This window comes from Podarcis muralis, chromosome 15 (assembly GCF_964188315.1).
Source record: "Podarcis muralis chromosome 15, rPodMur119.hap1.1, whole genome shotgun sequence".
Lineage (NCBI taxonomy): Eukaryota > Metazoa > Chordata > Lepidosauria > Squamata > Lacertidae > Podarcis > Podarcis muralis.
In genome coordinates this window covers 21,181,079-21,198,870 of record NC_135669.1, presented here as the reverse complement: position 1 = coordinate 21,198,870, position 17,792 = coordinate 21,181,079, and the positions used below count along the sequence as shown (strand labels likewise).

The 17,792-nt window shown below is 48.7% G+C and overlaps 1 protein-coding gene across 1 annotated transcript in view; it reads left to right on the top strand.

The window, feature by feature from the left end:
* The window catches only part of USP2 (ubiquitin specific peptidase 2), a 75,260-nt gene that overhangs the window by 11,617 nt on the left and 45,851 nt on the right, over positions 1–17,792 (top strand). Inside the window, exon 2 of the mRNA XM_028708076.2 lies at positions 14,224–14,975. Coding sequence (XP_028563909.2) covers positions 14,224–14,975 — 752 coding nt within the window. The remainder of the gene's footprint in view (positions 1–14,223; positions 14,976–17,792) is intronic.

The window sequence follows — 17,792 nt, the reverse complement described above, 5'->3', positions numbered from 1 at the left end:
GGATGCCAAGGGACATCCATTCCAGCTGCCTGAAATGCAGGAACCACAACTTTAATACGGTCTACCTTGGTTTTCGAATTTAATCCATTCCGGGAGTCCGTTCGACTCCCGGTACAGTTCGGAAACCAAGGCGCGACTTCCAATTGACTGCAGGAGCATCCTGCGGCCAATCGGAAGCCGTGCCAGACATTTGCTTCCAAAAATGCTTCAAAAACCAGAACAATCACTTCCGGTTTTCAATCATTCGGGAGCCGAAACATTCAAAGGCATTCAGCTTCTGAGGTTCCACTGTACGCTTTAAATGTTTGGTGTGGGTGCAGCCCAACTCAGTTCTGTCTGCACCAGCCTTTCCCTATGTTTGCCCTCTGCATAGGCAAAAGCTGCTCCATGCTGACCACCAGTGACCTTCTGTCGTTTGAAACTGGGGTCATAGCTAGGATTTGCCAGAGAGTCAATCCAAGACTTTCTGCAAGCAGAACTTGCATGTATCCCTGAGTTCCAGCTCTTCCTTGGGACACCTCTGTGTTTTTATTTTTGAGCACCTGCCTTTCTTTTCCATTCATTTATTTATTCGTTTGCTTGTTTATTTATTTATTCAACCCTGTAAGAAAGAGCCACAGGGATGCTTTTCTGGCGACGTGCGGTCATGTGCGCGCACGCACAACCACGCGAAAGAGCTCTGGGCTTTCTCGTTGCACAAAACTAAGCATATGATTTCACTGGAATCACTTAAGATAGTGACGCGCCGGCGTTGAGCTCTGAGGTGTCGGCTGGGCTGCGCGTGCCAAATTCCATCCCACTTAATTATATCCTGCCTTGGCGATTCTCCTGGCAAAACCTGTTCTCATTCTACTGCTAACGATCGGTTAGAGCGTGTTCCACCCCAGAAGCAGCTGCCTTTCACAGCTAGGAAAGAAGACATGACCCCCAGCGACACAAACGGTAATTTATATCCTTGCAGGCCCTTTTTTCCCCTTGCCAGCGCCAACCTGTTGACTGCAGGAGGGCAGTGGCAGGTGAGGGTGTGGATGTCTGTGTGTGGTTAAGACAAATTTATCTCTTTGAGAGTCGAGCGGGTGATGCTCCAGAGTGAGAGGTCCAAAAAGTTGCAGAGGTAAAAGGTCTCAAAATGTAGAGCACCACAATTTGGATTTTGGTGGGATAGTTGTGCTGAGCATTCTTTGGACCCACAAAGCATTTCGGTCCTGTTGGAAGAGCTTCCTCCCCTCCTTTGATGATGGCTGAGGGCACCTGCCTGCATCACTGCAGCACCCACGGGTGGGTTGCATGATGCCGTTTCAGACTTGAGTTGTTCAGTCAAAACTCTGTGCAGTCCTCAGTTGGAGTTGCAGGACTTGAGGTAGCACGAAACTTTTTCAGGTTGGGCCTCTGGGCCCAAATGGGGCCTGCTTGGAGTGAACAGTGATTGGTAGCCTGGAGATGACTCTGCAAGATGAAGTGATGGTTGTCTTCTCTGGCATCTGTAGTGTTCTGGCCACGGCGTTGCAGTTTGTTCCTGTGATGGTTTTCCAGTGGCCCACAGAGTTTCTGGAACAATCCAGCCCTAACTCCATTGGCAAAGGTCTTGTGTAGATATGCTGCCGTGCTAAAACTCGTTACGAAGCTTCAGCGTGGGAAGTGAACATGGGAATCCAACTTTGATGCACTTGGAGAGGAGATAATTTAGGCCCCATCTGTGTTGCAGGTTCATAGCAGTATCATGCCACTTTACACAGGCAAAGAATCCTGGGAACTGCGGTTTGCCTCAGGTGCTGAGAGTTGTTGGGAGACCCCCTTCTCCCATCGCAGAACTATAGTTCCCAGAGTTCCCTGGGATTGTTCCCTGAGTAAGAGGGATTGACCATTAAAATGCTCCAGGAATTGCAGCTCTGCGAGAATTGAGGACTCCTAACAACTATCAGCGGGTGGCGCTGTGGGTAAAAGCCTCAGCGCCTAGGACTTGCTGATCACATGGTCGGCGGTTCGAATCCCCGCGGCGGGGTGAGCTCCCATTGCTCGGTCCCTGCTCCTGCCAACCTAGCAGTTCGAAAGCACCCCCGGGTGCAAGTAGATAAATAGGGACCGCTTACCAGCGGGAAGGTAAACGGCGTTCCGTGTGCTGCGCTGGCTCTCCAGATGCAGCTTTGTCACGCTGGCCACGTGACCCGGAAGTGTCTCCGGACAGCGCTGGCCCCCGGCCTCTTAAGTGAGATGGGCGCACAACCCTAGAGTCTGTCAAGACTGGCCCGTATGGGCAGGGGTACCTTTACCTTTACCTAACAACTATCAGGGCCCTTAGCAAACTGCAGTCCCCAGGACTTTTAGGGGGAAGCCGTGACTGTTTAAAGTGTCATGCTGCTGGTTTAAATGTATAGAGCAGATTAGGCCTTAGGTGAGCCTGGGAGGCTGTGGTGCCTTTGCTCCTGATTTCTCCTCATGGAGTTTCCCAGGTTGTCTTTCCAGTCTGTAGTGTTCCGCATACTTTCACTCAGGTGGCAAGCAACCCACTTAGATGTTATTGATATACTGAATGGTATATAAATGCTTTAAAATACACACATAAGATCTAAGAAATCAGCAGAGACAGCAAACAGATCCCCCACTTTAAGGTGTTTTCAGAAAAGAGGGGCTGTAAAGGAGGAGGAGAATGGGACTTCTGTACCTTCTGTTTAAAGATACTTGTGTAGAAGATGGGATTCTGCGCAAAAGTGGGCTGGAAAGGGCTGGAAAAGGTTTGTTAAGGGTGCTGAGAGTTGTTAAAATGCCCCTATCCCCCCCCCCCCGCCCACAGAGCTACTGTTCCCGGAGTGGTTTAGCAATCAATCCCCCTTCCCATGGAATTCTTGGAGCTGTAGCTCTGTGAGGAGAATAGGGGCATCTTAACAACTCTCGCCATAAAGTTCCCAGGATTCTTTGGGGGAAGCCATGGCTGTTTAAAGGTAGACAAATGCTAAGCAAACCAGTCTCTTAAGCTTAAGCCAAGAAAAAGCATAGCTGTCAACCGCCCCTTATTTGGCGGGAAACTTCCTTATCCCAGTGCCGTGTCCCGCTGCTGTCCCTTATTGATGATGTCCCTTAAATTTCCTGGGTTTCAAAGGAAGCAGCTCCTCTCCCTCCCTCCCTCCCTGCCGGCCAGGGAGGAGGGAGGCTCCAACTGTGTTGCTTGGCTGCGTTGCTCACCCAATAAGGAGTCTAAGAACGACTGGGGGGGTGGAGCTTGCATGCCTTGTGCCGATCAAATTGGCCGCGTTGCCTGGGGACTCGCCTTTGCTCAGCGCTTCCCAGCGGAGAGGTGACGGTGGTTTTCCTTGCTGCATCCCCTTTGCCGGGTTGCTGCGCTGTGGGAACCACCGCTTGAGGCTTCGTTTGGCTGCTGGCTGGGCTTTTCTGCCTTTGGCTCGAAGGGGCTCAGAAGTTGAACATACCTGTGCCCGGAAAATCCCTTATTTTGGCTGCTGATCCCTTATTTTCGAGGCTGCTGGCCCCTTATTTTCAAATCTGTAAGTTGACAGCTATGAGAAAGAGTATTCTCTTTAAGATTGAATATCAATAGATGTATCAAGACTTTGAGATTAGACCACTGAAGAAGCCCGGAAAACTATCTTGGGAGTGTGCTACCTGCAAGCCCCAGTTAAAGGGCTCCATCAGGGGCGAACAGCGGCCTCTTGATTACTTGGACTGCCAGGGCGAAACAGGTGCAAAACGCCGGCATCCTGTCGTCTACAACTTCATTAACATCCATCTCCAACTCCACTAGCATCTCTCAGTATTGTGAATAACACCGAACTTACCTTTTGTTGGTATCTTCATGAACTTACCTAAAAGACTGAGTTAAGCATTTGAACAATCTATTGAAACCAGACATTATAAGTTCATCTTAGGTTGGGTAGTTCTTAAGTCTCTGTGGCTTTGTTTACTGTTTTGTACAGTGGTGCCCCGCAAGACGAATGCCTCGCAAGACGGAAAACCCGCTAGACGAAAGGGTTTTCCATTTTGGAGGTGCTTCGCAAAACGAATTTCCTATGGGCTTGCTTCGCAAGACGAAAATGTCTTGCGAGTTCCTGCAGGGTTTTTTTCCTCCCCCCCCCTTTTTCCCAAGCCGCTAAGCCGCTTATCAGCTGATCCGCTAAGCCGCTTAACAGCTGATCGCTAAGCCGCGTATCAGCTGATCCGCTAAGCCGCTTATCAGCTGATCCGCTAAGCCGCTAATAGCGCTAAGCCGCTAAGCCGCTAATGGGCTTGCTTCGCAAGACGAAAAAACCGCAAGACGAAGAGACTCGCGGAACGGATTCTTTTCATCTTGCGAGGCACCACTGTATTTTTATCAGAAGGTTGGTAAAGAATGTTTTATTTATTATTCTGTGTATATTAATCGCCAACGTGTTGCATGAGTCGCACTATGGCTGTTTAAAGTTGCATGAGGCTACAGGTGAGGCCTGGGTAGAGACAGAGGCAATGATGGGCAGAGCCAAACAAATCCTAGTTTTCTCCCCATCTTCCTCTCTGCTGAGTTCTGCAAGGGGAAACCCTGAGATTCAGGAGGGAGAGGAGGAAGGTGGAAGGCAGTACTAACCCCTGCATGGGTTGTAAGTAAAGAAGCAGGCAGATTGGGGGTCAGCCAAGGCCAGTTAGTGGGGCACTGCCCCATTTCCTCTAAGGGGCCGGCCTCCACTGCCCAGCAGCACCCTCTGGAAGGGAATTTGCAAGCCCCAAAGCCATGTGGCTGGTTCCTCTCCCCAGAGAGCATTTCCCTCGGCCGCCTGTTTCCCTGCAGCCTGGCTCCTAGCCATGGGCGGCCGGCCAAGCCCAGAGTTTACGCTGGGCATCTTGAAAGGCCTTTGGAAAAGAGGGCTGTTTCCCCAGCAACCAGCGACTCTCAGCCCTGCGAGAGCTGTCCAACTCGAAAGTAAAAAAGGAAGAAGTTAGGAGGGAGACACCAACAGGCGGCTAGCCTTGGAGAAACGCCAGGGCAAACCGTAAGGACCCCCCTCTGGCCACCCCAAAGTTTCGTGCTTCCCTCTGGAGGGGGGCAGTTGGCGTTTCTGGACTCAAGGGGTGTAGCAGAACAGCACCTGCCCCTCAAGTTGACCAGACTATTTCCCTCCCCCCCCAAAAAAAAACCCTCTCAGCGTGTCTGTTTGGGGGGACGACAGCTTCTTTCTCCTCCTCATTGGAGAGCCAAGCCCCACCAAGGTACGTAAGACTTGAGAAGTCTTTCTCCTCTGTGCAGCTGCAAGTTTTAGGCCATGGCTCCCACCTGTGGCTCTTCGTGGTGGGATCCGATGAAGCCACCATTTAAAGCCCCATTTGAGCACTTGTGCACTTGACCCGTTGCGGACGGATGTTTTTATTTTTTGTACACTTGCCGCTTTTATCCCTTTAGCTTCCGAAGGAAAGGGCTCCTGTCTGCTTGGACTTTATTCCCTTCAGCTCAAGAGAGCTTCGGTTGTAACCCTAGAGGCAGCTGCGCTGTCAGGGTAAGACTTCGGGGCAGAAGGACAGGACCCCGCTGAAAGGAATGAGCAGGAGAGCTCCCCACAACACAACCCCCCCAAAACTGAGCCAGGCTGGTTTTGCCATGCTTTGAAATGAGTGAAGTAATCAGCATTGGCTGTGTACATTGAAAGCGCATTACCCCTCTCTCCTAAACAAAAAAAATGAATTCTGGCAACTTAAGTTTTCCTGTCACAGAACTGCAGTTCCCAGCACTCACTATGGTTCCCGGGGAGTTGAGGGATAGGAATGTGCTATAAGTATGTTTATGGTATGTACATAGCCTGTGTTGATTAATTCACTCATGTCAAAATGTGTAAAGCTAGCTTTGCCAATTATCATCTTAACAAAACCCCTTTGGGTTGTATTCAGCATTTGTCATGTGTACTCATTGTAGGCCTATTGAAATTAATGGACATGACTAATTTAAGTCCTTTAATTTTAGTAGTTCTACTCTGAGTATGATTAATGTTGAATGCAACTCATTAAGTCCAGAATCTAAAATTACCTAATTGCACTGCTGCTGCTGAGGTGTTTGTGACGTCTTTTGCAGGGCAGGGTTGAGAGGAGGCTTTTGGTTTCACTTTCTGAATGATGAGGGAAAGGCACTCTGCACATGCTCTGGGATAACTTTGCCTCTTGCAGTGCTTCTGTTAAAAGCCATGTCCCAAACCAAAGCTGAGTCAAATTATTGTTATTGTTATTATTGAAATCTGTTAGGTCATCTGCCTAAAACCAAGCAGTATTGTGGAAAGTTGTGGGGTTTTGTGCAACCTAATCATCTCCCCACTCTGCCATTTTATTCTGCTGTAGCTTATATCAATTTCTTTTTTAAAAAAGTAAAAAAGTTTGCAAACACAGCTGTGTTCCCCTGTGCCAAAGCCTTATTCCTAATTTCTAAAGGTTGTGTTTTCTTCCCATTTTACACATGGGAAACTGAGACTGAGCCACTATCTTGTTAATGGATAACTTGTTTTAGTGCAGGGCATGCATATGCTTTGGGTATTATTTATTTTATTTATTTAAATTTATATACTACCTTTTCGGGACGCAGGTGGCGCTGTGGGTTAAACCACAGAGCCTAGGACTTGCCAATCAGAAGGTCGGCGGTTTGAATCCTCGCGAAGGGGTGAGCTCCCGTTGCTCGGTCCCTGCTCCTGCCAACCTTGCAGTTTGAAAGCACGTCAAAGTGCAAGTAGATAAATAGGTACCGCTCCGGCGGGAAGGTAAACGGCGTTTCCGTGCACTGCTCTGGTTTGCCAGAAGCGGCTTAGTCATGCTGGCCACATGACCCGGAAGCTGTACGCTGGCTCCCTTGGCCAATAAAGCGAGATGAGCGCCGCAACCCCAGAGTCGGCCACGACTGGACCTAATGGTCAGGGGTCCTTTTACCTTTACCTTTACTACCTTTTATCAAAAAATCTCAGGGCGGATAATCATGCATGTGAGAAATTGCAGGCACACTCAATGCAGACCTGCAGCTCTCTACAGCTCCCTAGCTCCTACGCATGAACACAGCATGAAATACCTCCATCTGCAATTGCTACCACAATAGTTTAGGCATAGTTTGCAGGAGAGTTCCCTCTGTGTAGGACAGAGGTTTTCAATCTTTTTGAGTCCACAGCTCCCTTCATCAGCTGCATTCTTTCTGCGGCACCCCTGTGGGGCTCAGGAACCCAGTTGTGTTACCCCTTGCCTGCAGAGCTGGCAGCCTCTTGTCCTTTTTCGAACACCCTCCCTTCTGGAGTGTTCCCTCAGCCTCCTCTCCTCTCTCCTCGGGAGTCCTCCGGGCAGCCACAGCTGCCACCTCTAGTCTCTGCTGACCTGCACCCCCCTGCCGCAGAGAGAGGTACCTCCTCACCCTGCCCCACAGGGGCCTGGGACTTGCCTGTCCATTCCTAACAGCAAGGGCTGGGGGACTGGCTGGCTGGACTCGGCCTGCTTGCTTGCTTACTCCGAGGCCGCTTCAGCTTCTGGCAACCAGCACCCCCTGGCCAGTTCCAGAGACACCATTCACCTGGGGAGCTTATAGCCAGGGCTGGTGCAACAAACAGCTGTGCAAGCCTTTGGGAGGCAGAGACATGAGGGCATTGGAGGAGGGAGGGAAGGAAAGAAGGACAGAGGCCAGTGTTGCCCGCGGCACCCCTAACCATCATTCAAGGCACCCCAGGGTGCTACTGGAAACCACTGGTGTAGGGAATGGGCTGCAGGTGTTCTTGAAGATACTGGCGGGTGATGATTTTCCCAAGGCCTCTCAGTGAGCAAGTGCCAGAGTTAGTAATTTGTGCAACAAACAAATGCAGAAAAGGAAACTGTAGAAGCAATTTGCCACAAAACAGCAGGTTTATCTAATGATTCATGTGGAAATAGGAGCATTTCATCTAGAAATTACGGGGCACCCTACCAACCACAGGACCCCAGAGGTGTAGCTGGTCCAGTTTTCTTCTTCCTGCACCAATCAAAGCCTTCATTTATTGAGATACCAGCCAGGCTTGCCTCGCCCCTGGGTTCCAACAGCCTATGCCCCTCAAATCCCAATCCCCTGCCCTCTTTGCAGGTGAGGTAGGAGGAGAGGCGGGACTTTGACATGAACAGCGGGCCCAGCTCCTTGGCTAGATCAGGGAAGACTTTTCCCTTCCCCATTTGCATCAAACTGGAGTTGATCCGTGCACCTGAATTATTGATGGAGAAGCCGCTTGTGTTGAGCTGAAAGGAGTAGAGGGGGCTGGGCTGCTTGCAAAGCTCCTCTAACCCCCACCCCGCAGCTGAAAGGCAAGGCCAGGCTGCAGCAAGCACTCAACCCCCCCCCCCCCCCGAGAATATTTATTATTTTCCATACATAGACATAACAAAAGAAAAAGTTGACAATAATAAAGGAAAAAAGAGAAATATAAAAAAGAGAAAGAAAAAAGAATATGAAACATAAAATAGAACAAATCGTCACTACACTATCACTTAATTAATTAATTAATTAAAATCCATCTGAATTAGTTAATTAAATTCCATCTGAATTTCTTAGTAATTATATGTAGCAGTTTCCAATATCATCATTTCATAAAACCATATCACAGTCATAATCATATTTCCTAACTTTTCCTATCATACATTTTCTTATTTGTTTATCTAATCCCAGTTTAGTCCTAGGCCTAATTGATTCTTTCAAGTGATTACATATCTGTAATATTACAATATTTATTCAGATAGTCTTTAAATTTCTTCTAGAACAGCAAGCACTTTCCTTGCAGAAAGTCCCAGGTTCAATCATCCGCTTTTTTAAAAAAAAGGATCAAGTGATGGGAAAGACCTGCTGCCAGTCAGAGCATAGAATACTAGCTAGGCAGACTTAGTGACCTGGCGGTGTAGGAGACGGTGTCTCCCTCTGTTCCAGCAACCCCACAACCCCACCTTCCAAACACTGCTTCGAGATTTTGAAAAGATTGAGTGGTTTGTCTGTGCTTTTAAATCAAGGCACGGGCACAGATCAAGAATGTGGCACAGAGCTCCTGAACTTGCAGGTGGTGCCACTGCTCGCTCGAGAGCTTTTGCTAAACACGAAGCCAACTTTCCCCCACCCCAAAGCCTTTTTCAGTCTGCAAGTCCGCAGAGAGCACTCTATACCTTTAAAGCACACCTGAGGCGCATTCTTTCCCTCAGAGGATTCTGAGAACTGTAGTCTAGCAGAGTTACAGAGTCACAGAGTAACAGTTCCCAGCAACCCTTCCCAAACTACAGGGCCCATAATTCTTTGAGCGAGGAAATGTGCTTTGAATGTGCTTTAAAGACATAGCTGTATACATAGCCCTTGCCTGCTCTATCTTCTTCATGACAGTCCTTCAGATATGTGGGGAGCTGCTATCATACAGTGGTGCCCCGCAAGACGAATGCCTCGCAAGACGAAAAACTCGCTAGACGAAAGGGTTTTCCGTTTTTTGAGTCGTTCCGCAAGACGAATTTCCCTATGGGCTTGCTTCGCAAGACGAAACGTCTTGCGAGTTCTTGCGAGTTTGTTTCCTTTTTCTTAAAGCCGCTAAGCCGTTTATAGCCGCTAAGCCGCTAATAGCCGCTAAGCCGCTAATAGCCGCTAAGCCGCTAATAGCCGCTAAGCCGCTAATAGCCGTGCTTCGCAAGACGAAAAAACCGCAAGACGAAGAGACTCGCAGAACGGATTAATTTCATCTTGTGAGGCACCACTGTATCTTCTCTTAATCTTTTCTTCAGATTAAATTTAGCCAGTTCTTTATAGGACTTGGGCCACATATCCAAACCATACGTTTAAAGCACTCTTGAATTTAAAAATGCTTGAAATGGAATAATTTTTATTATTATTATTATTATTATTATTTTTGGAAAAATGGCAAACTTGGAGCATCTACCCAGAAGCAAATTTACTCACAGCTGGGCCCCATTTGCACTGCACATTTCAAACACTCTTGAACAGTCATGGCTTCCCCCAAAGATTTCTGGGAGCTGTAGTTTGTTAAGGGTGCTGAGAGTTGTTAGGAGACTCCCCCCCCACAGACTTACAATTCCCGGAGTGGTTTAGCAATCAGTTCTCTTACTAGTTCTCTTACTAGGGAACTCTGAGAATTGTAGGCTCTGTGAGCAGAATTGGCACCTCCTAATAACTTTCAGCACCTTAACAAACCACATTTCCCAGAATTCTCTGGGAGAAGCCATGACTTTATTATAATAGTGCTTTAAATGTATGGTGAAGATGTGGCCTGGGTATACAGACACATTACTATCGCACTTGCCTTTCTCCTTTTGACACGTCCCTGCCTGTCAATGTCCATCTTAAAATGTGATGCCCAGAACTGGGCACAAGACGTTCTTGAACTACAACTCCCATCATCCTCTTCCACTGGGCATGCTAGCTAGGAATGATGGGAGTTGTAGTCCAGTGTCTTCTAGTCACCTTAGCTTGAGAGAGGCTTCCAGGAACAGCCTTTGTGATTCAGACGCATTGCCAGCAAGTGCAGTTATGGGGGAAAATACATGCAGAGCAAAATAGCTCTGAATGACTCGGGCAAGTGAGTCTAGGCCACATGTCGACAATCCCACGGAGTCATTAGCCAGTTTGACCTGGGGGGGCTGGGAAATAATTGCCCTAGACGTGACAATTGGTCAGGCCACGAGCAGGGCAGTCGTTGAGTCACTCCCCAAAGAAAATGGTAGTGGAGAGTCAGTCCCAACAATCATCCCGCTGGAATGGAGGGCTTACATAAGACTTGCTAGTAACTATAACCTTTATTGTTTGGATTAAATAGAGCAAAGTGGAGTTTGAGATGGTTGAATAAGAGCAAGCACAGCATCCACAATCCCTCACAGAGGGAGATGGCGGCAGCAGTTTGTGCACCAGATACTTCCAAGGTTAGATTACTGCAATGCGCTCTGCGTGGGGCTTCCCTTGCGCTCGACCCACCAGTTCCAACTGCCTGGACCAATGGTCGGGACGAAGGGAGCTGTGGCCCAAAGCTGCTGGCAGGTGCTAGGCTGTGGAAGGGCTGTGATCAGGTTGTGCCGGGTTCCCGGGAGAGTCCAGGTTTCAGCAAGAGGCTGCTGGAACAAGGAAGCAAGAAAAGCAAGTGTAGCTTTTTCGGGGCAGCCTAAAAGCCAGCAAGCACCGGGATCTGCCTGCAAGGCTCAGCTGAGCATGGCATGGGAAGATGGTGCTCGCGAGGTAGAGAGCAGAAGTGGAAAACAGGGCTGTCAGAGGCCTGTTATTAGCAGAGCTGGAGATTTAATCTTAGGCAGCACGCTAGGAAAAGCAACAGCCCGGCATTGCCTTTCCTAGAAGCGACACTAGGGGCCGTGCTTCTGCATGAGCAAAGCAGTCTGTTTGGCCCTGGGAGGTAGTGGCGGCAATCGCGCACAACGCAACCTGCACGGCGCACCTCGTGATTGCACATGATGGGTCAAGAGCAGGCAGCTGCGGGTCACCCTGGGCGATGAGGCGCTTGGGAAGAGGCTAAGGCAGGCGGGCATGAGGCCTATCGCTGCTGGGAAAAGCTTACCTGAAGGCGTCTGCAGGTGTGCTGCAAGTGTAGAGGTTCATGAAAGAACATGTTCCCAGGGAGCTGTGTTTTGGAGGCAGTTCCCTTGGCAAATGGCCACACTTTTTTTATTTCCTGAGATAGGAAAGGCTGTGCCTTGAATAGCTGGGTGGCAGGCAGAAATCACACAGGTGAAGCCCCCCGCCATCTTCATGCAGTCATAGTATGTGGCCAGCCTGGCAAAAAAGTGAACTCATCTAGTATCTTATTATCTAATTTCTTTCCGCAGGGCCTGTAAGACAGAGTTGTTCCGCCTGGCCTTTGGCTTAGAATCAGTTTGACTCCCTCCCCCTCTTTCTTTCTTTTTTTCTTTCTCCTGTGATGAGGCTGCATTTTAATGTTTTAATGTTGTATTTTAATCTTGTTTTTAAGTTATATTTCAATCAACTTGCTTTTATTATTGGTTGTTAGCCGCCCTGAGCCTGGTCTTGGCTGGGGAGGGCGGGGTATAAATAAAATTATTATTATTATTATTATTATTATTATTATCTACCCCGGTGTATTTTTTAGCCATGGGTCCTCGGGTGTTGCTGTATTACAAAACCCATCATCTCCAGCCAGCTTTACTAGTGGTGCGGGATGATGGGAGTTACAGTCGAACAACATTTGGGGCCCCAAGATTGAAGAACACTGGTCTACACCGGCTGGCAGGGGCTCTCCAGAATTTCAGATGGGGGACATTCCCAAACCCATCTGGAGATGTTATTAGGGACTGAATTGTGCAAGCCGTACTTTTCTGAGGTTTTTAAGGGATGGGAAAATTCCTCATAGAATTGCCCCACTAATTCAGCTGTGTTAAAGGCACAAGAGTGCCAGTGTGGCATAATGGTTAGAGTGTTGGACCAGGACCTGGGAGTGCCAGGTTCGAATCCCCACTCAGCCGTGAAGCCCACTGGGTGACCATCTCTTAGCCTAACCTACCTCACAGGGTCGGTGTGGGGAGGAAATAGGGAGGAGGAAAACCATATACACCACCTTGAGATCCTTGGAAGATAAAGGCTGTACACAGAGAGAGAGAGCGTGCTCTGAATATCTGGGCCAGACAACTCTGTATTATCTGAGGTAGATCACAGAACTACAGTTCCCAGCCCCCTTAACAAACTACAGCACCCAGGATTCTTTGAGGGAAAGTCATTTGATTTAAATGTTCATTGGATGCGCTTTAAATGTATAATGGTGTGCAGTGCTTGCTGCTGCTTCTTTTTTACGAAAAAAAAGGTGCCGCTACTATGTGCCCTTGGGTATCACCCAGTAAAAAAAAACCCGCTGATGGTGTTGATCTGCAAGAAATTCTAGTTTGAAAGAGAGCTCCTCCGTGATATGATCGTATTGCTGTTCTGTTGCAAAGATAGTCTTGGTCAGAAGAGGGCGCCGGTGGCCTTTATGTAGGGCTACAGGGTTTGCAAATGTAAACACACCTTGGCAAAGGAATCAAGGGTTGAGTTTCTGTTTATGCCACCTGCTGTTCCTGTTTTGGAGCTGGCTCCTTGGTGTTCTGACTCTGCAACACCTGCCTGCGGGGCTGGTTGATTCGCACCCACTGCCCCATTCGATGTCATTTTAGTTTCCCACGGGCACCTATGTGGTTGCATTTTTTGAATCTGTACACACACACAGCATTACTATTTCCTTTTAAAAAATTACTTTGTTTTATTTATTAAGAATATTAGAATGAGTTATAGGAAAAGGAAAGGAAAATATAGAGGAAAACAACAATAACAATAGAACAGTGGAATATAATTAAGATTAAAGAACTACATAAAACATATGTAGATGGATGAACTTATTGTTTCCCTCAAATATACACTGATTCACAGGTCACTATGGTTTCAGTAAATGTGTTGGAAATATCATTAAATTTATCTATACATAATCTTTGTCTGAAAACGAACAGTTCAAGGGTTGCAAGAGTTGCCATGTCATCTATCCATTAATCAAAAGCGGTCGTCTTTTTGTCCTTCCAATGTATCAGTATCAATCTTTTGGAGGTGTAAGGGCACATCGATCAATAATCAAGCCCCATATATTAGGTATATAATTAAAGATAATGTTATCTTCTGACAATCCCCCGCAATACGTGAAAACAACAGGTCAAGTTCCTCAAACTACATTTCAAACCAGCATTAAAGCACAATTTGCCCTGATGCAGTGGCCAACATCATCTGCACCTTAGTTTTCAAAAGCATGTCTCATGAGGGTCTTAGCCTGCCAGTGGAAGGCTATTATTATTATTTATTAAATTTATATACCGCCCTATACCAGGAGGGCGAAGAGGAAGCCAGTCTAGCGTTTCTTGGGAGAAACTTCCATGATCTGGGGGCAGCCGCAGAAAAGGCTCTCTCATGTCACACCAACCATGCTTCTGGTGTTGATGGGACCGAGAGAAGGCGATCAGTATAAATGAAAACATGAGACTTACGGTTTTGTTACGTATGATTTTATTTTGGAGTTGTCTGTTTATTTTGGAGTTGTTTGTTGTAAAGAAGGTATATTATGTGAATAAAATAATAAAGGATTTGGGGGGGGGGGAGAGAGAAGGTGTTCACCTGAGGATCTTTATACCTAGGCAGGTTCATATAGGGAGAGACGCTCTTTCAGGAAACCTGGGCCCAACCCTGATAATAGTAGTGGGCCGCCCTTAGCTTAACGGCTGCCATCGTGTCCCCCTTTTTTCCAGCCAATGCCACCAGCGCCGCCCCCAGCGCCCCATCCCGCAGGATGTCCCAGCTGTCTTCCACCTTGAAACGCTATGTCGACGCTCCCCGCTACTCGGACACCTCGTCGTACAGCAAGGCCTCCACCAGCTATGGGAACTATTCCTCCTACTCCTCCAACCTGTCCTCCTCCTACCCGGACAAGGAGAAGATCAAGCCCACCGCGCCCTCCAGCTACCTCCGGACATCGGGCACCACCGCGTCCTCCTCCTCCTTGACCTACGACAGGCGGCTGCTCCAACGCCCGGACTCCAGCACCAGGCTGAGCCCCAGCTATGGACGGATTCCGGTGAGAACCCCGGGCAGTGGGGGGCTGAGCGGAGGGGCCCCCAGCTACTCCTATGGCAACAGCCCATCCACCAGCTACGGCGCCACGCTGGGCCGCAAGAAATCCAGCAGCCACTCGGACCTGGCGCGGGACATCACCTCCATGCACCTGTCGGACTCCTACCGCGCTGACCCGCCCTCTGCCCATGCCTCGTACATCGCCCGCAGCCGCCAGGACCTGTGCCCGCTGCAGAACTACTACCGGTCGGATTACGTCAAGGACTACCTGGAGTCCAGCAGGCGCAAAGGGGGGCGGTCCCCAGGCTCCGGCCTCCACGGCTCCACCCCAGAGGTCATCACGCCCACCCTGCGCCCCACCAGCTGCTCCTCGACTCAACCATGGGAGCGGACAGACAGTCGGACGGACATCTTGGCCAAGGAGGCCCAGGTAGGGCTCTGCTCTGGCTTCGGGGATGGAAGTGGGGCAGGAGGCCTTGCATTGTGGTGCCGGGGAAAAGGGAGTTGGCGATGTTGCTGCTTGTGTCGCAGGGCACAGCCCCAGCCTGAATAAGGCCTGTGAAAGGTGTTAGTTAGGAAGATAGGAAGCTGCCTCCTTCTGAGCCAGGCCATTGGTCCTTTTTAACTCAGTGCAGTCGTACCTTGGTTCTCAAACGCAATCTGTTCCACAAGTCCGTCCGACTCCCGAAAACGTTCGAAAACCAAGGCACAGTTTCCAATTGGCTGCAGGAGCTTCCTGCACTCAATCGAAAGCCGCGTCGGACTTTCGGCTTCTGAAAAACATTTGCAAACCGGAACACTCACTTCCAGGTTTGCGGCGTTCAGGAGCCAAAACGTTCAAGTCACGAGGCATTCGAGAACCAAGGTACAACTGTATTGTGTCTACATGCGGGGGGGGGGGGGACACTTCTGCTCACCCTGTGCCTAGAAAGCATGGGTCTGACCAATTTTCCACTGTGCTTTCTAGGCATGGGTTTGAGCAATTTTGCCTCCCCCCCCGCCTTTCTCCTCTGGCAAACCTGCTCTTTAGTGCTACATGAGAACTGCACGGGTTAATTCTGTGCCCAGAACAGCTGACTACCAGCTCCATCTGGTATGCCGGCTAAGACCCTGCCTGCCTGCGCACTGTCTCGCCAGGGTGGCAAACGCTTCGGTTATCTATCCCGCTTGGACTACTGCAATGTACTCTACGTGGGGCTACCTTTGAAAGTGACTCAGAAACTTAATCCAGAATGTGGCTGCCAGACTAGTGACTGGGAGTGTCCGCCAAGACCATATAACACCGGTCCTAAAGGATCTTCACTGGCTCCCAGTACATTTCCGAGCACAATTCAAAGTGCTGGTGCCTAGCTTTAAAAGCTTTATTATTATTATTATTATTATTATTATTATTATTATTATTAACAGCAATCCACTTAAAACCCAATTGCTGTTGTTCTGATTCTGCACTAGAGACTGGGTTTCCCAGGGGAAAGCTTGCAGAGAAACAGATGTGTGGATTAGCCCTGGGTGGCTGTGTGTCTCTGGGATTTCAGTCAAGGGACATTCTCAGCTCTGCCTGGAGATACCAGAGATTGAGGTTGGGCCCCTCTTCCTGCACAGCAGATGCTCTACGACTGAGCTACAGCCTTTCTCCAATAGGGAAACCTCCAGTTTGAAAAATGCATGTACCACCAGGCCTTAAAGAGCACAAATAGCCATTTAATTGATCCACTGGTAAGATATTTCTTTAAAAACAAACTTAAAAACCTCCTTTTCAGTAGGCTAAAAAGATGCCCTGATTCATCAAGCTGTGGGCTTTAAAATACCGTATTTTTTGCTCTATAAGACTCACTTTTCCCTCCTAAAAAGTAAGGGGAAATGTGTGTGCGTCTTATGGCGCGAATGCAGGCTGCACAGCTATCCCAGAAGCCAGAACAGCAAGAGGGATTGCTGCTTTCACTGAACAGCGATCCTTCTTGCTGTTCTGGCTTCTGAGATTCAGAATAATTTTTTTCTTGTTTTCCCTCTCCAAAAACTAGGTGCGTCTTGTGGTCTGGTGCGTCTTATAGAGCGAAAAATACGGTAATTACTATTTTACAGCTCCTCTTAAAACTGCAGGTGGCTAGTGACATCTTAGAAGGAGCATTCTCTCCGGGGTGAGAATGCTGCTCGTGAGGCAAGTGTGTGGGAACCACAACTCCCATCAGCCCCTGCTGGCATGGCCAGCAGCCAGGGATGATGGGAGCTGTAGTTCAGCAACTTCTGGAGGGCAGAAGGCTTCCCCACACCTGTTCTAAAGGCATCCTCTAGCCCTTAAGGTGTTGTTATCGGACTCCAGCTCTCGTTATTCCTGATTGTTGGCTGTGCTGACTGGGGCTGATGGGAGTTGGGAGCCCAACAACCTCCAGAGGGCACCGGGTTGGGGAAAGCTGCTTTTAACACTGGAACTTGCGGACATCCCCAAGGAGCTGAATGTTGGAAGGTTCAGGACGGGCAAAAGCAAGTCACTTCTTCATGCAGCACATAGCTAAACCTAGACGGCTTTAAAAGAGGATGAGACGAATTCATGGAGAAGAGGGCTATCGATGGCTAGTAGCCACGATGACTACGCTCTGCCTTTGCAGTCGGAGGCAGTAATGTTTCTGAATGCCAGCTGTTGGAAACCACAGGAGAGGGAGAGGACTCTTGTGTTCAGGTTCTGTTTGAGGACATCTCTGGCTGATCACTGTGAAAAAAGGATGCTGCACTGGATCAGCCCCTGGCCTGATCCAGCAGGACTTTTCTTAAGTTCTTAGGTTCATAAGGTGATGGCTCTTTGCTGTGGCACAGCAGAGTCAATCGATCCCCTAAGGTTCCTTTAATCTGGTTCCCCATCCTTCAGTGCATCCCGTGTTACTCTTCCAGATTCAGCACCAGTTTGCTCCGTTTTGCAGGCTTAAGTTTGCTTTAACGGTTGCTGGATTTGCTTTGCTTTTCGGGCACAGAAGTTGCCCCTTGGCTTCAGCGAGTAAACACACCAAGCAGGAGCTTTTGTCAAATGGAAGAGATCTGGTTGTTTTTGTTTGCTTTCCTTTCCAGGCTGTCTGTGTGTGGAATAACAGGTTTCGCTGGCTTAGCATACTGTGATATTTTTCTGCAGGCAGCAGGGATGGAGGTTAGTTCTAGGTACCCACAGCCCTGTTCCCCTACTTCAGAATTATTGCTGGGTAGGGTGGGCGCATGCAAGTTTTGGTCATTTTGAAACTCACTCATTGCTGAGCACTAG